The sequence below is a fragment of the Stegostoma tigrinum genome, chromosome 8 (genome assembly GCF_030684315.1).
Source record: "Stegostoma tigrinum isolate sSteTig4 chromosome 8, sSteTig4.hap1, whole genome shotgun sequence".
NCBI classification, from domain to species: domain Eukaryota; kingdom Metazoa; phylum Chordata; class Chondrichthyes; order Orectolobiformes; family Stegostomatidae; genus Stegostoma; species Stegostoma tigrinum.
In genome coordinates, this window is record NC_081361.1 from 63799534 (window position 1) to 63820928 (window position 21395).

General features: G+C 43.8%; 1 protein-coding gene across 1 annotated transcript in view; it reads right to left on the minus strand.

Annotated features, from left to right (window-relative positions):
- The window catches only part of LOC125456198 (nardilysin-like), a 124004-nt gene that overhangs the window by 53060 nt on the left and 49549 nt on the right, over positions 1 to 21395 (minus strand). The window contains exons 13-18 of the mRNA XM_048539071.2: positions 9563 to 9621; positions 5106 to 5160; positions 4893 to 4997; positions 2349 to 2472; positions 1554 to 1640; positions 1278 to 1397 (exon numbers count right to left, since the gene is read on the minus strand). Of these exons, the coding sequence (XP_048395028.1) occupies positions 1278 to 1397; positions 1554 to 1640; positions 2349 to 2472; positions 4893 to 4997; positions 5106 to 5160; positions 9563 to 9621 (550 nt within the window). The remainder of the gene's footprint in view (positions 1 to 1277; positions 1398 to 1553; positions 1641 to 2348; positions 2473 to 4892; positions 4998 to 5105; positions 5161 to 9562; positions 9622 to 21395) is intronic.

The following is a 21395-nucleotide window of genomic DNA, read 5'->3' on the forward strand; positions in this document are numbered from 1 at the left end:
CTTTGGGAATGCATCAGCAGATCAGACCAAATGTTCTAGGAACTGTAAAAAGACAGAAGTTAAAGGCTCTGTGTTGAATGCTTGCAGCATCATAAAATTAATGATTAGCACAGATAGAAATAAATATGTATGATTTTAGCCAGTACAGGAATGGGTAACCAAATATAGGACCTGAATATTGAAAGGTACCGAACATCCCAAAAACATAGGAAGCCAGGAAACAGCAATGGGATAGCTCTATTAATAGAGCCCTTATCCGGAAGGGCAAGATGTAGAATTGGCCACTATCAACATTCTGTGGGCTATCATTAACCAGAAACTAATCTGGACCAGCCAAATAAACACTGTGGCTATAACATCAGGTCAAAGATTGGGAAATCTTCAGCAAATAACTCACTCCATCTCCTAATGCCTATCAACAACAGAAGTCTGGAAATTGATGGAATACTCTCCACTTATCTAGATAAGTGCAGTTCAGACAACACTCAAGATGCTCGACAGCATTCGGGATAAAGCAACCTAAGTGAGCGGCAGTCCATCCACCACTTTCAACATTCACTCGCTTCACCAATGACATACAGTGCACCAAAATGTTGCAGTGAATTAAAAGATAACACGTCACTGTGGGTGAAGTTTATACACCAATTAAATGGGACAGAGCACACAGGAAAAAGGTATTGCAATAATCATGGTAGACTGGGATGAACCAGAAAAGCAAAGGTAGCCTAGTAAATGAGCTTATGAAGTGTATTTTGAGACAACTTCCTGGAGCATTATGTTCTAAAGCCAACCACGGAATCATTGAATTACTACAGTGTAGAAGCAAGCCATTCGGTCCATCAAGTGCACAGAGACTCTGAACAACATCCCATCTAGACCCATCCCATCCTTGTAACCTTGGTGTCTCTTTCAAGAAGGAGATGAAGATAATCTCCTGAGAAAAGAAAAAAATTGAGAGTGGAATTTTCTTCCCAGAAAACAGTGGAGGCTATGTTATTTAATTTATTCAAGGCAGGATACGGGAATCTAGGGTTATACGAGGAGACAGGAAACTGGGTTTGAGACTACAACATCAGACTTCACCTGACTGAACTGTGGGGCAGACTCAAAGGACAATGATGTAATCCTCCTCTTAAGTGCTATGTTCCTATACCTCAATGATGATCACTTGTTTCACGAAGGTAAGCAGCCTTTTTGAATTGTAGAAGTACTTGAATTATTGCTGCCCCTTTCATTTACTGCAACTAAGGTAAAAAGAAGAAATCAGCGTAACCTACCTTTAGGAATTTGAAACTTGGTATCCTTTTTGTACCACAGGCGACCAATTTTGTTATCTAAAATTTTCACTGGATACAGGGTATCAACACGATCAGACTTCTTCAGCGCAAAGTCAGTTGCTGAAAAGAAGAGCCGCCTGTTTTATTATTGACTAAAAATATGAATTGATTAAATTAGCCTTACTAAATTTCTGCGGTTAATTTTTTTCCAAAAGATTTTATTTTGTGATTTTAGTTAGCTGTAAAACTAAATACAAACTTTAAGACATGGCTCACCTATATACTTGTTTTCTTTTGGTAGATGAAGGGCATGATTTAATGGAAAGTCACCTGCCCATAAATCAGCCCAATACTTGTCAATATCTGTCAACAATAGAACAATGAAAAAAGTCCTGTTAAATAATAAAGTACCTGAAGAAAGCTATTGTTTATTTGTTTGTCTCTACTTTAATACAGGATAGAGATGATAACTGTTCATCTATGAGGAAACAGATGTAAGAAGAAATGGTAAGTCACGGACAACGAGACCCAAAGATTATTTCAAACAAACTGGTATGTATATGAACTGATACCTTAAATTTGTTAAAGTGTTGGCATGTTTTCGTACCCACAGACAAGACATAATTAATCAGTAATTTGATGTCATATTGAGAATATGTAGTCTCAAATCAACCATATATGCAAACTGGCAGGCAACGTGTTATCATATTTCACAGATACTAATTCATTTTCAGGACCACAGTCAAGGTACGAAGGGATACTGGATCAAATGGACACTGTAATACAAAACTTCAAGTCAATGGCCTTCTGTACTTGCAATTATATTGTGATCAAATGGAAAAATACACACAATTGGAAACTATTCTGCAAAACCATATTCTAAACAGATTGTTCTGCATAACACTCAACATCTCAAACCTACATTTATTCAAATCCAATGTCTTCAACCTCACATACAACAAGAGGCCTGTCCATTCCCATCATGTTCATAATCCCTTGAAAGGACTGACTTATTGCATAGACATAGGGCAACATATAGCTCAATACTATTCCATTTATCGGTCACTTTACCTTCAACATTATATAAAGTCCCAAACCAGCGCTCTTTTAGCGTGCACTTTTCTTTGTGGTTGGGTGAAAGGAGAATCATGTTTGCTCTCTGTGGAGTGAGAAGGGAACATGCAGCAGCAATAACCTGTCAACAAAAATAAACAAATTTAAACAGAAAAAATCTACTTTGTCCTTGAAGTGATTGTTCACCTACATAGCAACATTATAGCATTTTAATTAACCAAAGTGTTCTGGGGTGTTCCCAAATGGTATTAGATGTTTCAGTTTCTTATTGCAATATTCAATAATTTAGTAAAACATGATCACAAAGTTTGTAGATTGTGTGCTCCATATGTTTAGCTGAATTTTTAAATCACACTTAGAATATCAACACGCTGTACATGTGCACAGGAACCATTAAACGTCATTCTAAAACAACATTGACAAATACACTCAAACTTATTCAAATGTCTGAAAGGTTCAGAATAGCAATCTGCACTTTGGAGGACCAATAGACAATAGATGCTGGAGTAGGCCATTCGGCCCTTTGAGCCAGCACCACCATTCATTATGATCATGGCTGATCATCCACAAGCGATTTGCCCCCTCTGTCCTGACTTGCTCACAGTGACTTGCTGCCTCCGTTCTGACCTGCTCACAGCGACTTGCCTCCTCAATCCTGACCCGCTCACAGCGACTTGCCTCTGTAGTCCTGACCTGCTCACAGCAACTTGCCCCCTCAGTCCTGACCCTGCCTTCTCCCGATAACCCTTGATTCCTCTATCCTTAAGAGCTCTATCTATCTCTTTCTTAAAAGTATCCTGAGAGTTGGCCTCCACTGCCTTCTGGGGCACAGCATTCCATACACCCACCTCTCTCTGGGTGAAGAGGTTTTTTCCTCAACTCTGTTCTAAATGGCCTACCCCTTATTTTTAAACTGTCCCCTCTGGTTCTCTGGACTCACCCATCAGCGGAAACATGCTTCCTGCCTCCAGAGTGTCCAATCCCTTAATAATCTTATATGCCTCAATCAGATCCCCTCTCATCCTTCTAAATTCAAGTGTCTACAAGCCCAGTCGCTCCAATCTTTCAACGTATGATAGTCCCGCCATTCCGGGAATTGACCTCGTGAACCTACGCTGCACTCCCTCAATAGCAAGAATGTCCTTCCTCAAATTTGGAGACCAAAACTGCACACAATACTCCAGGTGCGGTCTCACCAGGGCCCTGTACAGCTGCAGAAGGACCTCTTTGTTCCTATACTCAATTCCTCTAGTTATGAAGGCCAGCATGCTATTAGCTTTCTGCACTGCCTGCTGTACCTGCATGCTTGCTTTCATTGACTGATGTACAATAACACCTAGATCTCGTTGTGCTTCCCCTTTACCTAACTTGACTCCATTGAGATAGTAATCTGCCTTCCTGTTCTTGCCTCCAAAGTGTACGACTGTACATTTATCCACATTATACATTAATATATATATGGCAGATGCTGTTTAATGTCCTACACCACCGAGTTACAAACTAGAGAGGTGTGATGCTCCGAAATCCACAGACTTGCGAATTTTAGCTGTACAGCCACTGGAAAACAAGAAAGACCAGCTACTTCTGTACCGTCAAGACAAAAAAAAAGGAAGAAATATTAAATGGAAAATAGGAAAAAAAAATGAACTATGGATGCTGAAAGTCAGAAACAAAAACTGAATCTGAAACGCTAGAAATTTCTCTCCAAAGATACGACCAGACCTGCTGAACCTTTGCAAATATTGTGGAATTCTTTTTAGTGGTAATACCAAGGTTCCTGCTTCACACTAATCAGCTAATAACCTCAGCACAATCAAATACCGTTCATATTGCTTTACAATAGATTCTCAAGTACAAGCTCCAACTTATAGCACAAAGTTGCACTAAAGTAATTATTAGAGGGCGATCCAAAGCAAAATCATGCAACTTCTAAACGTAAGAGCTTTTGCTTAACTAGTTTGTCAACAGAAGTTGAACAAGTCAGAGAATCATTGTTTGAAGGTAACCTCCACATCCTCGAAGACATTTGTTCTCAAGAAAAAGTTAGCATTCGGCTAAAATAGCTTTCTGAACATATCTGTAAAAGGATTGGAGATTCATTGCCCTATATAAGAATAAATATTATAGCTCATTTGAAAACTATTTCTAATGTTCCTGAAATTACTGTTGTTGGGAGGGTTGGAAAAAATGCCTCACCCATAGCACAGCAAAGCTGAATTCAAGGTATGTTTATCAGCAAATAAAAACCAAAAGAACTGCAGATGCTGTACATCAGGAACAAAAACAGCTGCTGGAAAAGCTCAGCAGGTCTGGCAACATGTGTGAGGAGAAAACAGAGTTAACATTTCTGGTCCAGTGACCCTTCCTCAGAACAGAGAGCAGAGGAGCATAGATTAAATGTGCTTAAACCATGCCAAGCTAAGTAAAACTGACAGTAATGATGCAATACCTACGAAGGGAAATTCTCTTAACAGCAAACAAATTCTACAGTTATACATTGTATCAATTATATCATGAAACAATTAACTCCATAACATTTACCTCTGGGTTGTACTCAAACAATAACTGATCTCCAGTGAGGAAATCCTCTTTAGCAAAAAGCTGCATATTTTCACAAACATTTTCCACAAAATCAATGGGATCAGTCTAAGAAGAAAAAGAAAAGGACAATAAATTTAATTTTAGTACCTTGTTAACCAATTAGTTTAAAAAGTGGAAAAAAGGAGAAAGGGGAAAAAAAAGGGAACAATATACCTGTTCCTGGTAATGGAATTCATTATCTTCAATTTTCTGGATCTCACTATATATTCTATGACAAAATTAGGTAGATAAGTTAATTACACCATTATGCATAAATGAATTTATTTATCACTCCTTTGGAACAGAAAATAAAGCAACAACTTTAATGCTTAGTGCATATAGGCAGTTCCTAAAAATACTAAGCAACATTGATCCTTGAAAGCCAGAAACATTCTCCTGTCTATGCTGAATTATTACAGTTAAAATGGTCATAACACCCCTGGACTAGGGAAGTGATCAAAGAGACAAGGTTCTCATTCTTAATTTCTACCCTCTGTTAAAAAGCATTGTCGATTCCTGGGGTACAAATTGGGCATGAATATAATGTAGGCTATCTTGTACCAAAAAGGTGACAGACGGGACCTCACAGAAAATAATACACAGAAAATACAAGTCGAGAACTTCACTCCAAATTAAACTGAGATTCGGGGATGGTTACAACATGGCCAAATAACTATTTGTCAAATACAGATCTGTTGCAGGAAGCTCCTCCTTCAGAAATACAGTGTCCAATGCTCCACAAATTTCCGAGTAGGCTAACTGAAACACAAGCCTCTGAAATTACTTAAGGAACTACTGAGTTATAGAACATAGAACATTACAGAACAGTACAGGCCCTTCGGCCCTCGATGTTGTGCCGACCTGTCATACCAATCTCAAGCCCATCTAACGTACACTATTCCATGTACGTCCATATGCTTGTCCAATGACGACTTAAATGTACCTGAAGTTGGCGAATCTACTACCGTTGCAGGCAAAGCGTTCCATTCCCTTACTACTCTCTGAATAAAGAAACTACCTCTGACATCTGTCCTATATCTTTCACTCCTCAATTTAAAGCTATGCCCCCTCGTGCTCGCCGTCACCATCCTAGGAAAAAGGCTCTCCCTATCCACCCTATCTAACCCTCTGATTATCTTATATGTCTCAATTAAGTCACCTCTCAACCTTCTTCTCTCTAATGAAAACAGCCTCAAGTCCCTCAGCCTTTCCTCGTAAGACCTTCCCTCCAGACCAGGCAACATCCTAGTAAATCTCCTCTGCACCCTTTCCAAAGCTTCCACATCCTTCTTATAATGCGGTGACCAGAACTGTACACAATACTCCAAGTGCGGCCGCACCAGAGTTTTGTACAGCTTCACCGTAACTTCTTGGTTCCGGAACTCGATCACTCTATTAATAAAAGCTAAAACACTGTATGCCTTCTTAACAGCCCTGTCAACCTGGGTGGCAACTTTCAAGGATCTGTGTACATGGACACCGAGATCTTTCTGCTCATCTACACTGCTAAGAATCTTACCATTAGCCCAGTACTTTTCCTTCCAGTTACTCCTACCAAAGTGCATCACCTCACACTTGTCTGCATTAAACTCCATTTGCCACCTCTCAGCCCAGCTGTGCAGCTTATCTATGTCTCTCTGCAACCTACAGCATCCTTTGTCACTATCCACAACTCCACCGACCTTAGTGTCGTCTGCAAATTTACTAACCCATCCTTCTACGCCCTCTTCCAGGTCAGTTATAAAAATGACAAACAGCAGTGGACCCAACACCAACCCTTGCGGTACACCACTAGTAACTGGTCTCCAGGATGAACCCTCTGTCTTCTTTCAGCAAGTTCTGAAGTGGAATGAAGAAGTTTGGTAAAATAACATTTCCTTTTGGTTGGGTGAATTATTTTTGAGAGTGGGTTTCCTCATTTGTAGGTATCTTGTGATTTGTTTGTCTGTCTCCATGACTAATATTGAAACATAGAAAAAAAGGGGCAGCAGTAAGCCATTCAGCTCTTCCAGCCTGTGGCCACTCATTATGATCATGGTTGATCATCCAACTCAATAGCCTGTTCCTGCTTCTCCCTATAATCTTTGGCCCATTTAGCTCCAGTTGCTCGACCCAACTCTTTCCTGAAATTGTAAGATGCTTTGGTCTCAACTTCTTTCTGTGGTAGTGAATTCCACAGGATCGTTATTCTCTGGATGGAAATGATTTCTCCCCACCTCAGCCCTAAATGGTTTACCATGCATCGCCCCACCCACCCCTTCCCCGGACCAGAACTCCCCCCACTGGAAATATCCTTCCTGCGTCTATCCTGTCTAGTCCTGTATAGGTTTCTAGGAGATTCCCCCCATTCTTCTGAACTCCACCAATTATAATCCTTAAAGATTCAACCCCTGCTTATAAGCTGGTCCTGCCATCCCAACAATCAGTCTGATAAACTTTTGTTGCACTCTATGGCAAGAGCATCCTTCCTCAGATAAAGAGACCAAACTGCATACAATATTCCAAGTGTGGCCTCACCAAGACCTTGTATAAAAGTGGCATGACATCCCTGCTCCCGGATTCAAATCCTCTCACTGCAAAGGCGAACATACTATTTACTTTCTTGACTGCTGCTGCACTTGCATGCTTACCTTCAGTGACTGATATGAGCACACCAAGGTCTCATTGCACATTCCACCTCAGTCAAATTATAGCCATTCAGATAATAATCTGCCTGTTTTGATCCCAAAGTGGATAACCTCAAATTTATCCATATTATACTGTATTTTCCATACATTTTCCCACTCACTCAGCTTGTCCAAATCATTCTGAAGCATCTCTGCATCCTTCTCCTGGCTCACCCTCCCACCCAGCTTTGGGTCATCAGTAAACTTAGAGGTATTACATTGTGGTCATAAATCATTAATACATATTCTAAGTGGCTGGGTCCTAGAGCTGATCCCTGCGGTACCCCACTAGTGACAGTCTGCCACTCAGAAACAGATCCATTTATTCCTACTCTTGTTCCTGGCTGACAACCAGTTTTCCACCCATTTCAATGCTGTCACATGTGCTTTAATTTTACATGCTAATCTCTCTTATGTAAGACAAGGCTTTGTCAAAAGCCTTCCCAAAGTTCAAATAAATCACATCAATGGCACCCCCTCATCAACTCTACCGTGTACGTCCTCAAAGAATTCCAGATGATTTCCCTTTCATAAATCAATGCTTACTCTGTTCAATCTTGCCACTGTTTTCCAAGTGTTCAGCTATTAGATCTTTCATCATAGACTCTAGAGTTTTCCCCATTACTGATGTCAGGCTGACTGAGCGATAATTCCCAGTTTTCTCTCTGCCTCCCTCATTTAAAAAGAGATGTTATATTTACTCATCTTAAACCTGTAGGAATCCGTTCCAAGGCCTACAATATCTTAGATGATGGTCACCAATGCATCTACCATTTCTAAGGCTACTTGCTTCAGTACTCTATGATATACATTATCAAGGCCCTGGGGGATTTATCCATCTTCAATCCCATCCATTTCCCCAACACCATTTACCTACTCATACTGAATTCCTTTAGTTCATGCAACTCATTAAACACTATAATCTAAACTGCTCCTAGTCCTCAGATCTGCTGTGTTTTTCTGGTCAATTAGTATGCTTCTTCCTTGGATCTAATACTATCTCTATTTTTCCCCCGTATGTCATGGTTTATCCACCTTGTCTGTTTTATTTTTATGCCAGACAGAAACAAACAATTGTCGTAGTTCACCCATGTAACTCTGAACACTTACCATTGCCATTTCATTATCACCTCTTTAGGAAACACACCCCCTTCACCTAATCTATCACAGCAAACTTGGGTCAACATAATGTCCTCCAATTAGATTCAGGACCCTAATCTCAGAATTAACTCTATCACTCTCCATCTTCATGAAGAATCCTATCATATTATGGACTGCCAATGTATTCGTTTCTCATTAAACAATACTCAGTCTAGTTTTGTAGTGGGTTTCTCAAGTGTATTGGTCCAGAAAACTATGCCATTTACACTCCAGGGATTCCTTTTCTATGATATTGTTACTAGTTTGATTTGCTCAATCTATATGCAGATTAAAATCACCCATAATTACAGATGTCCATTTACTGCGTGCCTATTTTTCTGTTTACTGTCAACCCCAACATCATCCCTACTCTAACCATCCAGATTCCATATTCCTTCCTCCCTATTGCAGTAATTTGCTCTTTAACTATCAGTGCAACTGCACACCCTTTTACTTTTGCCTGCTCTTCCTGATATCTCTAGACATTCAGTTCCCAACCCCAGTTGCCCTGCAGCAATCTGTCTGTAATTCTAACAACATCATACCAGTTTTCATCTATTTGTGCAATTAATTCATCCAGAAATGGCATTCATCAAACCAACAATATGAAGGGCAAAATGGGGGAAGGCATCCATGAACTGCCAACAACTGGCAACAAACTTGAGCAACCAGTTTAAAGAAAGGTAGGAAAAAGGTGAGCAGAAACTTGCACACAGAGCATTTCTTGTAATTTCACCAGCAGTTTTCATAGCAGAATAGCAAGGCATATACTTCTGTATACATTATGTGAGCAACAAAATAAATAACACTCGTAACAATAATTACCTTTCCTGAGGGCCAAGCTTTTGCAGCATTTTCATATACTGAAACACAATATGTGCAACCTATATTCAAAGTAAAACAATAGTTATTAATCATGCAATACATATTCAACTGGTATTTAACCATTATGAATTAGCACTACAAGTAACTTGTTTTCAATTAGCATTGAATGTAGGCAGTTGTTGGATAAAAAACGTCAAAATGTTGATATCATACAAATCTGATTTTGTTTGTAGTTGTTATTAAACTGAATGCAACGTTCACATTCTATTGCCACCAGCCTCAAGCAGTGTTTTAAACAGGCTACCAGTGAAAGCACAGTTGGGTTTAATTAAAAGCCAAGTGAAACGGGATTTTCACTCAGCGAACCAGCTAAATCTTGCATTTTAGGAGTATGTAAGTTAGTTAACTTGGTTCAAATTAGCACTGGGGGTGCGACTTTCAAAAGACTGGCAGAGCTAGATGATTAAGAGAATCAAGCGATGGAGGGAAAGAGGTGTTCTGTTGTATTTGTATTTCTAAAGCATTTTCAGGCTTGATTCTTACTCTGTTATGGAAAAAACCTAGTTGTTGGGCAAACATCTAGTATGTGACTAAGGTTTACTGTGTAAGTACAGTTCACCACAGTATAACAACAAGTGATAAACATGGAAATGTAGAAAATCGAAACAGGAGCAGGCCATTCAACTCACATGCACAATGCCATTCAATCTGATCATAGCTGATCAAATTCAATACCCATTTCCTGCACATGCCCTTTGGTCTGTTCAGGCCAGGGGAGTATATCTATCTTCTTCCTGAAACTAGTCCATGTTTTGACCTCAACGCTCTCTCTGTGGCAAGAATTCTACAAGTTTACTATTCTCAGAGTCATAGAGCACACTAATAGATCCTTTGGTCTAACCAGTTCATGCTGTGTCATCAATGGTCTATCCCCTATCCTTCAACCATGACTTCTGGTTCTGAACACAGGACTCATCAAGAACATCCTTCCTGCATCCACCCCTTAATCCTGTTAAAATTTTATATGTTTCTGTGAGATCGCCCTTTGATCTTCCACACTCAGCAAACATATTCCCAATCAAGATAACAAAGTGTGAAGCTGGATGAACACAGCAGGCCAAGCAGCATCTCAGGAGCACAAAAGCTGACGTTTCGGGCCTAGACCCTTCTTCAGAGAGGGGGATGGGGAAAGGATTCTGGAATAAATAGGGAGAGAGGGGGAGACAGACCGAAGATGGATAGAAAAGAAGATAGGTGGAGAGGAGAATATAGATGGGGAGGTAGGGAGGGGATAGGTCAGTCCAGGGAAGACGGACAGGTCAAGGAGGCAGGATGGGGTAGTAGGTAGGAAATGGAGGTGCGGCTTGAGGTGGGAGGAAGGGATGGGTGAGACCAAGAACAGGTTAGGGAAGTGGAGATAGGCTGGGCTGGTTTTGGAATGCAGTGGGGGCAGGGGATGAGCTGGGCTGGTTTTGTGATGCAGTGGGGGGGGGGGGGGAGGACACCCCGGCCCCGCTACAACCGCCCCAAGAGGATCCCCCTCGTTCTTAAATACCACCCCACCAACCTCCGGATACAACGCATCATCCTCCGACACTTCCGCCATCTACAATCCAACCCCACCACGCAAGTCATTTTTCCACCCCCACCCTTGTCTGCTTTCCGGACAGACCACTCTCTTCGTGACTCCCTTGTCTGCTCCACACTCCCCTCCAACCTCACCACACCCAGCACCTTCCCCTGCAACTGCAGGAAGTGCTACACTTGCCCCCACACCTCCTTCCTCACCCCTACCCAAGGTCCCAAGATGACTTTCCATATCAAGCAGATGTTCACCTGCACATCTGCCAATGTGGTATACTGTATCCATTGTACCCAATGTGGCTTCCTCTACATTGGGGAAACCAAGCAGAAGCTTGGGGACCGCTTTGCAGAACACCTCCACTCGGTTCGCAACAAACAACTGTACCTCCCAGTCGCGAACCATTTTAACTCCCCCTCCCTTTCCTCAGACGACACGTCCATCATGGGCCTCCTGCAGTGCCACAATGATGCCACCCAAGGTTGCAGGAACAGCAACTCATATTCCGCTTGGAAACCCTGCAGCCCAATGGTATCAATGTGGACCTCAAGCTTCAAAATCTCCCCTTCCCCCACTGCATCCCCAAACCAGCCCAGTTCTTCCCCTCCCCCCAGTGCATCACAAAACCAGCCCAGCCTGTCTCCTCTCCCCATCCCCCTCTCTGAGTAAGGGTCTAGGCCCAAAATGTCAGCTTTTGTGCTCCTGAGATGCTGCTTAGCCTGCTGTGTTCATCCAGCTCCACACTTTGTTAACTTGGATTCTCCAGCATCTGCAGTTGCCATTATCACAGATTCCTAATCAAACCAGTCTCTCCCTGGGTGTTGGTCGGGCCATCCCAAGAATCAGTCTGTTAAAACTTTAGGCCAAAACTGCACACAATATTCCAAGTGTGGTCTTACCAATGCCCTGGACAGTTGCAAGAAGACATCCCTACTCCTGTACATGAGCTCTGTCTATGAAGGCCAACATACCACTTGACTTCTTCACCACCTGCTGCACCTGCAGGTTTACTTTCAGTGACTGATATACCAGGACACCAAGTCTCATTGCACTTCCACCTTTCTCAATCTATCACCATTCAGATACTGTCTATTTTTGCTACCAATGTGGATAATCTCACATTTATCCACGATAATCTTGCATCTGCAACGTAAATGTTCATTCATTAAACTTGTTCAAGTCACAATGATAACAAAGTGTGAAGCTGGATGAACACAGCAGGCCAAACAGCATCTCAGGAGCACCTGAGATGCTGCCTGACCTGCTGTGTTCATCCAGCTTCACACTTTGTTATCTTGGATTCTCCAGCATCTGCAGTTCCCATTATCTCCAAGTCACAATGAAGCATGTTTGCATCCTCCTCACAGCATGCTGTCCCACTCAGCTTTGCGTGATCTGCAACTTGGGAGATATAGTTTCCTTATCTAAATCATTACTACACACTGTGAATAGCTGGGGCCCAAGCATTGATCACTGCAGTACCCCACTAGTTACTGCTTGCCACTCAGAAAAATATCTGTTTATTTCTACTAACTTCCTGGCTGCTAATGAGTTCTCAATCCATTTCAGTACATAACCTCTAATCCCAGTTTTAATTGCGCATGTTCATCTCTTACACAGGACCTTATTGAATGCCTTCTGCAAGTCCAAGCAAACTACAGTTAAGTAAGGTTAACAAAATAAATAAACATTAGGAAATATGTAATTAATTGAATTATACAATTATTTATAACGCACTATGGATAACAGGATGTGTAATGTCACAGTTGTTGCATGTGGGAGTTCATGCTTGCCTGTCTAATCCAGAGAAAACACATCTGTGGCAAGTTTTTAAAGTTCAAGCAGCTTCAACCTGGAAACTGCAATGCATGTTTACTGAGTGATTTACTGAGATTCTCTACACCTGAGGCAGTCCTACCTCTTTGTTCTACCCAAACCTAAGAATGATACAACACATCAACAGGCTTTGGCCCTCCAAGCCTAAACTGCTACATTTTGTCCTTCCATACTAAAACTGTCTTCACTTACAGGATCCGTATCCCTCCATTCTCTTCCCATTCAAGTATTTGTCCAGTTGCTTCTCGAATGCTGCTATTATGTCTGCTTCCACCGCCTCCTCTGGCAACTCACTCCAGGCACTCACCATCCTTGGTATAAAAAAAAACTTGCTTTGCACATCTCTTTTTAAACTCCCCTGCCCACCCCACAACCCCAGCAACACCCGGTTCTCCCGCTCCCACTGCACCCCCCAACCCCCAACCTCACACCTTGAACCTGTGTTCCCCAGTAATTGATCCCTCCCTCTTGGGAAAAAGCTGCACATTTTCCATTCTATCCATACCGTTCCCAATCTTATAAACTTCTATCAGATCGCCCCTCAACCTCCTGCATTCCATTGAAAACAAACCCAGTCTATCCAAACCTTCTACATAGCTAATATTCCCCAGACAGGCAACATCCTGATGGACCTTTTCTCCCCCCTTTCCAAACCATCCACATTCTTCTGGAAGTGTGGTGACCAGAACTGTACACAACATCCCAGGTGTGGTCTAACTAAAGTTCTACACAGGTGCAGCATGACTTGTACATCCCTGCATAAGCCTTTTTTGTGACATTATCTACCTGCGCTGCCACCTTCCGTGATCTGTGGACCTGTACACCCAGACCCCTCTCCATATCAATGCTCCTAAGGGTTCTGCCAGTCACTGTATAACTTCTACCTGTACAAGACCTTTCAAAATGCATCACCTCACATTTGTCTCAACTAAACGCCATCTGCCATTTTTCGGCCCATGCCTGCAACTGATCTATTTCACGCTGCATCTGTGACAATCCCCCTGTCTATCTAATTAGGCCAACTATGCTTTCTTCCAAATCATTCATGTAGATCACGAACAGCAAAGGTCCCAGCTCTGATCCCTGTGGAACACCACTAGTCACAGCCTCCATTCCAAAAAGCATCATTCCACTGCTACCCTCTGTCTCCTATCACTAAGTCAGTTCCATATCCCTCTTGCCAGCACACCTCTGATACCACGTGGCTTCAACTTTTGTACCAGTCTACCATGAGGGACCTTGTCAAAGGATTTACTGAAGTCCACGTAGACAACATCAACTGCTTTTCCCTCAATCATCGTCGTCACCTCTTCATAAAAAAAGTCGATCAAGTTAGTGAGAGATGACTTTCCCTGCACAAAACCACGCTGTCTATTGCTAATAAGTCCATTTGCCTCTAAATGCATACAGATCTCCTCCCTGAGAATCTTTTCCAATAATTGCCCGACCACCAACATGAGACTCAGGTCTGTAGCTTCCAGGATTACTTCTGCTATTCTCCACTGGCTATTCTACACTTTGGAACGTCACTTGTAGTCCGACTCAGTCAGTATTCAAGGTCTAACCCTAACCTTAGCCCTAGCCCCATAGAGAAAGCTAGCCAGGATGACAATGGTGGCTCGGTGGTTAGCAGGGATCCAAGTCAATTCCACCCTCAGGCGACTGTCTGCGTGGGTTTCCTCCGGGTGTTCCAGTTTCCTCCCACAGTCCAAAGATGTGCAGGTTAGATGAGTTGGCCACGTTAAACTGCCCACACAGTGTCCAGGGATGTGCAGGCTAGGTGAACTAGCCATGGGAAACGCAGTGTTATGAGAACAGGGTGAGATGCTCTTTGGAGGATCAGTGTGGACTTGATGGGGTGAATTGCCTGTTTCCACAATATAAAGGTTCTATGATTCTACGAGAGGCATAAAAAACAGATAGCAAGAGTTTGTATAAATATTTGAAGTGAAACTAACTTACGTGAATGTTGGTCCAATAGACTGGGGCTATAGAATTAATAATGGAAAATAAGGAAATAGCAGATGAACTGAACAGGTGTCTTAAATCAGTCTTCTCTACAGAGAAAAGAAGTAACATTCCAGAAACAAAGATAAATAAGCAAATTGAAGAGAGAGGGCAAGTGAAGAAAAGCATCAGAGAAGTGGTATTGAACAAACCGTTGGAGCTGCAGGCCGACAAATGCCTAGGTCCCTGAATTTCATCCTAGGGTCTTAAAGAAGTTGCTAACATGTCATTTGATGCATCAATTTTAGTTTTCTAAAACTACCTAGATTTGGAGGTGGTCCTGTTAGATAGGAAGATAGCAAACATAGCTACCTTATTCAAAAGGTGAGGTAGTTTCCAGTTTTCTGCCTATTAGACCAGTTAGCTAACGTATCAGTTCTGAGGAAGGGTCACCGGACCCGAAATGTTAACTCTTTTTCCCTTCACAAATGTTGCCTGACCTGCTGACCTTCTGACCTTCTCCTACAACTTTGTTTTTGCTCCTGATTTACGGCATCTGCAGTTCTTTAGATTTTTATATCATCGGGATATTGACATAAATGATCGTTCAGGAAGTTACTGCGGAATACTTAAATAACTTAAAGATAATAAGGCAGAATCACAATGGTTTTGTTTAAAGGAAATCATTTTGGACCAATCTGTTGGAGACTTTTTGAGGAAGTAACACATGCTGTAATAAAGGGGAGTACACTGTACTTAGACTTCCAGAAGGCCATAAGGCCATATATCATAGGAGCAGAACTATGCCATTCAATGAGGTCATGGCTGATCACAATCCTAAACTCCACCTCCCACCTTTTCTCCATAACACTCAATTCCTTTACTGATTAAGAATCTGGTCTCTCTCTGCCTGTAATGTACTTAAACACGGCCTCTATAGCCTTCTGCACCAAAGAATTCCACAGATTCACTAGACTTTGGAAGAGAAAATATAAATCTCTTTCTCATCAATGTTCTAAACAGATGACTCCACTACAGACTGTGTGCCTGGCTTTAGACTCTCCCTCAACAGGAAACAACCTCTTTGTATCTATCCTGTCAAGACCCCTGGGAATCTTCAATGTTTCCACAAGGATGTCTCTCATTCGTCTAAATTCGAATAAATATGAGTTCCATCTATTCAACCTCTCCGCACAAGAAAATCTTTCCATGCTGAGGATCAACTGGCGTGAAGCTTCTGTGGACCGCCTCCAGTGCCAGTATCTCTTTCCTCGGATAAGGGAGTCAAAAACTGTCCACAGTATTCCACTTTAGTTCAAAGTTGTGCCTTATTTAGTTTTAGCAAGTGTTCCTTGTTTCAACCGTCTTTTCACTTTTGAATCAAAACCAATATTCCATGTACTTTCTCTCCAATCCACTGAAGTTAGACATTAGCTTTTTAATTCATCCACATGGATTCCAAAATACCTGCGTGCAGCAGCTTTCTGCAAACTTTCTCCATTTAAATAACATTCAGTTTCTCTATTATTCCTCACAGCTACGTGCACATTTTCCCACATTGTGCACAATCTGCCAAGGTTTTTCCCACTCATTTCATGTGTCCATATCCTTCTGTAGATTCTTTATATCATACATGCGACTTGCCTTCCCAACTAATTTTATGTCATCCTGCAAACCTGAAGATAGTACATTGACTTCCACTATCCAAGTCATGAATATATAGTGAATAATGGTGGCCCCAGCACGGATTCCTATGGCAGCTACAGGCTGCCATCCAAACAAATGCCACCTTATCTGAACTTGGTCTTCTGTTAGTTAGCCAATCCTCTATTCATGCTAACATACTACCTCCAACATCATGAGATATAATCTTACTAAACAGCCTAATGTGCGGTACTTTATCAAATGCCTTCCAAAAATATTTCATCTGTCAGTTAAACCATCTGCTATCCATACAAAGAGAATTCCCCTTTATGTCCAGTATCTTATTAAGCACATTTTGGGACTCAAGTTATATTAAATCTACCGGTTCCTCTTTATCTATCCTGCTTGTTACCTCCACAAAAGAACTGTATTTGTCAGACATGATTTCCCATGCATGAAGCAAAGCTGATGTGGCATTGCCCTGCCGCATCTTCACCATCCCCCCAGACCTTCCAGTGACTGAGGACGAACGGTCAGTCCTTAGTAAGGGGCTCACCTTTGTCCCCCTACAACCACACATCAACGAATACCAGTCACGGTTGGACATAGAGCAGTTTTTCCGCCGTCTTCGCCTCCATGCCTACTTCTTCAACCGGGAACCTAACCCTCCTTCCACTGACCCCTTCACCCGCTTCCAATACAAGTCCTCCTCCTGGACACCACCCCCAGGCCTCCTACCCTCCCTCGACCTCTTCATCTCCAACTGCCGTCATCAGTTCGCAACAAACAACTGCACCTCCCAGTCGCAAACCATTTCCACTCCCCCTCCCATTCTCTAGATGACATGTCCATCATGGGTCTCCTGCACTGCCACAATGATGCCACCCGAAGGTTGCAGGAACAGCAACTCATATTCCGCCTGGGAACCCTGCAGCCATATGGTATCAATGTGGACTTCACCAGTTTCAAAATCTCCCCTTCCCCTACTGCATCCCTAAACCAGCCTAGTTCGTCCCCTCCCCCCACTGCACCACACAACCAGCCCAGCTCTTCCCCCCCACCCACTGCATCCCAAAACCAGTCCAACCTGTCTCTGCCTCCCTAACCGGTTCTTCCTCTCACCCATCCCTTCCTCCCACCCCAAGCCGCACCCCCAGCTACCTACTAACCTCATCCCACCTCCTTGACCTGTCCGTCTTCCCTGGACTGACCTATCCCCTCCCTACCTCCCCACCTATACTCTCTCCACCCATCTTCTTTACTTTCCATCTTCGGTCCGCCCCCCCCTCTCTCCCTATTTATTCCAGTTCCCTCTCCCCATCCCCCTCTCTGATGAAGGGTCTAGGCCCGAAACGTCAGCTTTTGTGCTCCTGAGATGCTGCTTGGCCTGCTGTGTTCATCCAGCCTCACATTTTACTATCTTGGAATTCTCCAGCATCTGCAGTTCCCATTATCTCTGATGTGGCATTGTTATGTTTTGCATCTCTACATATTCTGCTATTATACGTTAAGTAAACTAGCCTACTGATAGGTGTAGAGCTGGATGAACACAGCAGGCCAAGCAGCACAGAAGAAGGAAGGCTGACGTTTTGAGCCTAGACCCTTCTTCAGAAATGTCCGAAACGTCAACCTTCCTGCTCCTTTGATGCAGCTTGGCCTGCTGTGTTCATCCAGCTCTACACCTTGTTATCTCAGATTCTGCAGCAGCTATTTCTGGCCTACTGATAGCATCTTTTCTTTTGTCTTCCTCACTTTTTGAGCAAGGGTGTCATGTTGGCAGTTTTCCAATCCTTTTGGACTGTTGAAGAATCTAAGAGTTCTTGGAAGATTATTAATCAGTGCTTGTACCATCTCTGTCACTACTTTATTTATCATCATAGGATGCAATCTTATTTATTCAACTCCTCTGCCATATTCTCGTTCCTCAATATCATTTACCTATCCAATTCCCCAATAAGCCTGGGCTCAATTTGGCTCTCTCTTCCATTTTATACGTTAAAACGGAGGGTCTTCCTATCCTTGATAACAAAGTGTGGAGCTGGATGAACACAGCAGGCCAAGCAGCATCTTAGGAGCACAAAAGCTGACAGTTCGGGCCTAGACCCTTCATCAGGAAAGGGGGAAGGTGAGAGGATTCTGAAATAAATAGGGAGAGCGGGGAGGCCGACTGTACATAGATAGACAAGATGATAGGTGGAGAGGAGAGTACAGGTGGAGAGGTAGGGAGGGGATAGGTCAGTCCGGGGAGGACGGACAGGTCAAGGGGGCGGGATGAGGTTAGTGGGTAGGAAATCAAGGTGCAGCTTGAGGTGGGAGGAGGGGATAGGTGAGAGCAAGAACAGGTTAGGGAGGCGGGGACAAGCTGCGCTGGTTTTAGGATGCAGTGGGTGGGTGGGGGGCGGGTGGGGGGGGGGGGGGGGGGGGGGTGCCGGGGCCGGGGCCGGGGGAGAGATTTTGAAGCTGGTGAAATCCACATTGATATCATTGGGCTGCAGGGTTCCCAAGCTGAAAATTAGTTTCTGCTCCTGCAACCTTCGGGTGGCATCATTATGGCACTGCAGGAGGCCCAGGATGGACATGTCGTCTGAGGAATGCGAGGGGGAGTTAAAATGGTTCGCGACTGCGAGGTGCAGTTGTTTACTGGTGTTCTGCAAAGTGGTCCCCGCCCTCCACTTGGTTTCCCCAATATAGAGGAGGCCACAACAGGTACAGCGGATGCAGCATATCACATTGGCAGATGTGCAGGTGAACATCTGCCAAATACGGAAAGTCATCTTGGGGCCTGGGATGGGGGTGAGGGAGGTGGTGTGGGGGAAAGTATAGCACTTCCTGAGGTTGCAGGGGCAAGTGCCAGGTGTGGTGGAGTTGGAGGGGAGTGTGGAGCGGACAAGGGAGTCCTGGAGAGAGTGGTCTCTCTGGAAGGCAGAGAAGGGTGGGGATGGAAAATTGTCTTTAGCGGTGGGGTCGGATTGTAGATGGCAGAAGTGTCGGAGGATGATGCGTTGTATCCGGAAGTTGGTGGGGTGGTATGTGAGGACTAGGAGAATTCTTTTTTGGCGGTTATCGCGGGGGCAGAGTGTGAGGGATGAGTTGCAGGAAATGCGGAAGACACGGTTGAGGGCATTCTTGACCACTGCGGGGCGGGGTTTGCGGTCCTTGAAGAACAAGGACATCTGGGATGTACGGATGTGGAATGCCTAATCCTGGGAGCAGATGCGGTGAAAGCGAAGGAATTTGGAAAAGGGGATGGAATTTTTGCAGGAAGGTGGTGGGTTCCTATCCTTTTTTTATATGACTTGTTCATTGACACTCAAAGGTTTATTTTCTCCATCTTTCTTATTTTTGGTCATGTTTTGCTGGGTTTATTTTTAAAGTGTCCCCGACTCTTCGGTTTACAATTACACTTTACGACATTACATTTTTTTCTTGGAATTTCAGGCATTCAATATGGGTCCATATCAAAGGTTATTGCAGAAAATAAAAGCACGTGGCATGGGGGTTACATATTTGGCATGGATAGAAGATTGGTGTTTAACAGGAATCAGAGGATAGGTATAAATGGGTCTTTTCAAGTTAGCATAGCGCAATAAGCTGTCTGACACAGGGACAGATGCTGAGACTACCACTGTTCACAATTTATATCAATTATTTAGATGAAGGGATAGAAGATATGGTTGACAAATTTGCTGTCAACACAAGGATAGGCAAGAAACTAAGTTGTGAAAAGGACATAAAGAAACTATAGAAGATAGGTGGAGAGGGTGTAGGTGGGGAGATAGGGAGGGGATAGGTCAGTCCAGGGAAGACGGACAGGTCAAGGAGGTGGGATGAGGTTAGTAGGTAGCTGGGGGTGCGGCTTGGGGTGGGAGGAAGGGATGGGTGAGAGGAAGAACCGGTTAGGGAGGCAGAGACAGGTTGGACTGGTTTTGGGATGCAGTGGGTGGGGGGGAAGAGCTGGGCTGGTTGTGTGGTGCAGTGGGGGGAGGGGATGAACTGGGCTGGTTCAGGGATGCAGTAGGGGAAGGGGAGATTTTGAAACTGGTGAAGTCCACATTGATACCATATGGCTGCAGGGTTCCCAGGCGGAATATGAGTTGCTGCTCCTGCAACCTTCGGGTGGCATCATTGTGGCAGTGCAGGAGGCCCATGATGGACATGTCATCAAGAGAATGGGAGGGGGAGTGGAAATGGTTTGCGACTGGGAGGTGCAGTTGTTTGTTGCGAACTGAGCGGAGGTGTTCTGCAAAGCGGTCCCCAAGCCTCCGCTTGGTTTCCCCAATGTAGAGGAAGCCGCACCAGGTACAGTGGATGCAGTATACCACATTGGCAGATGTGCAGGTGAACCTCTGCTTAATGTGGAATGTCATCTTGGGGCCTGGGATGGGGGTGAGGGAGGAGGTGTGGGGACAAGTGTAGCATTTCCTGCGGTTGCAGGGGAAGGTGCCGGGTGTGGTGGGGTTGGAGGGCAGTGTGGAGCGAACAAGGGAGTCACAGAGAGAGTGGTCCCTCCGGAAAGCAGACAGGGGAGGGGATGGAAAAATGTCTTGGGTGGTGGGGTCGGATTGTAAATGGCGGAAGTGTCGGAGGATAATGCGTTGTATCCGGAGGTTGGTAGGGTGGTGTGTGAGAACGAGGGGGATCCTCTTCGGGCGGTTGTGGCGGGGGCGGGGTGTGAGGGATGTGTCGCGGGAAATGCGGGAGACGCGGTCAAGGGCGTTCTCGATCACTGTGGGGGGAAAGTTGCGGTCCTTAAAGAACTTGGACATCTGGGATGTGCGGGAGTGGAATGTCTTATTGTGGGAGCAGATGCGGCGGAGGCGGAGG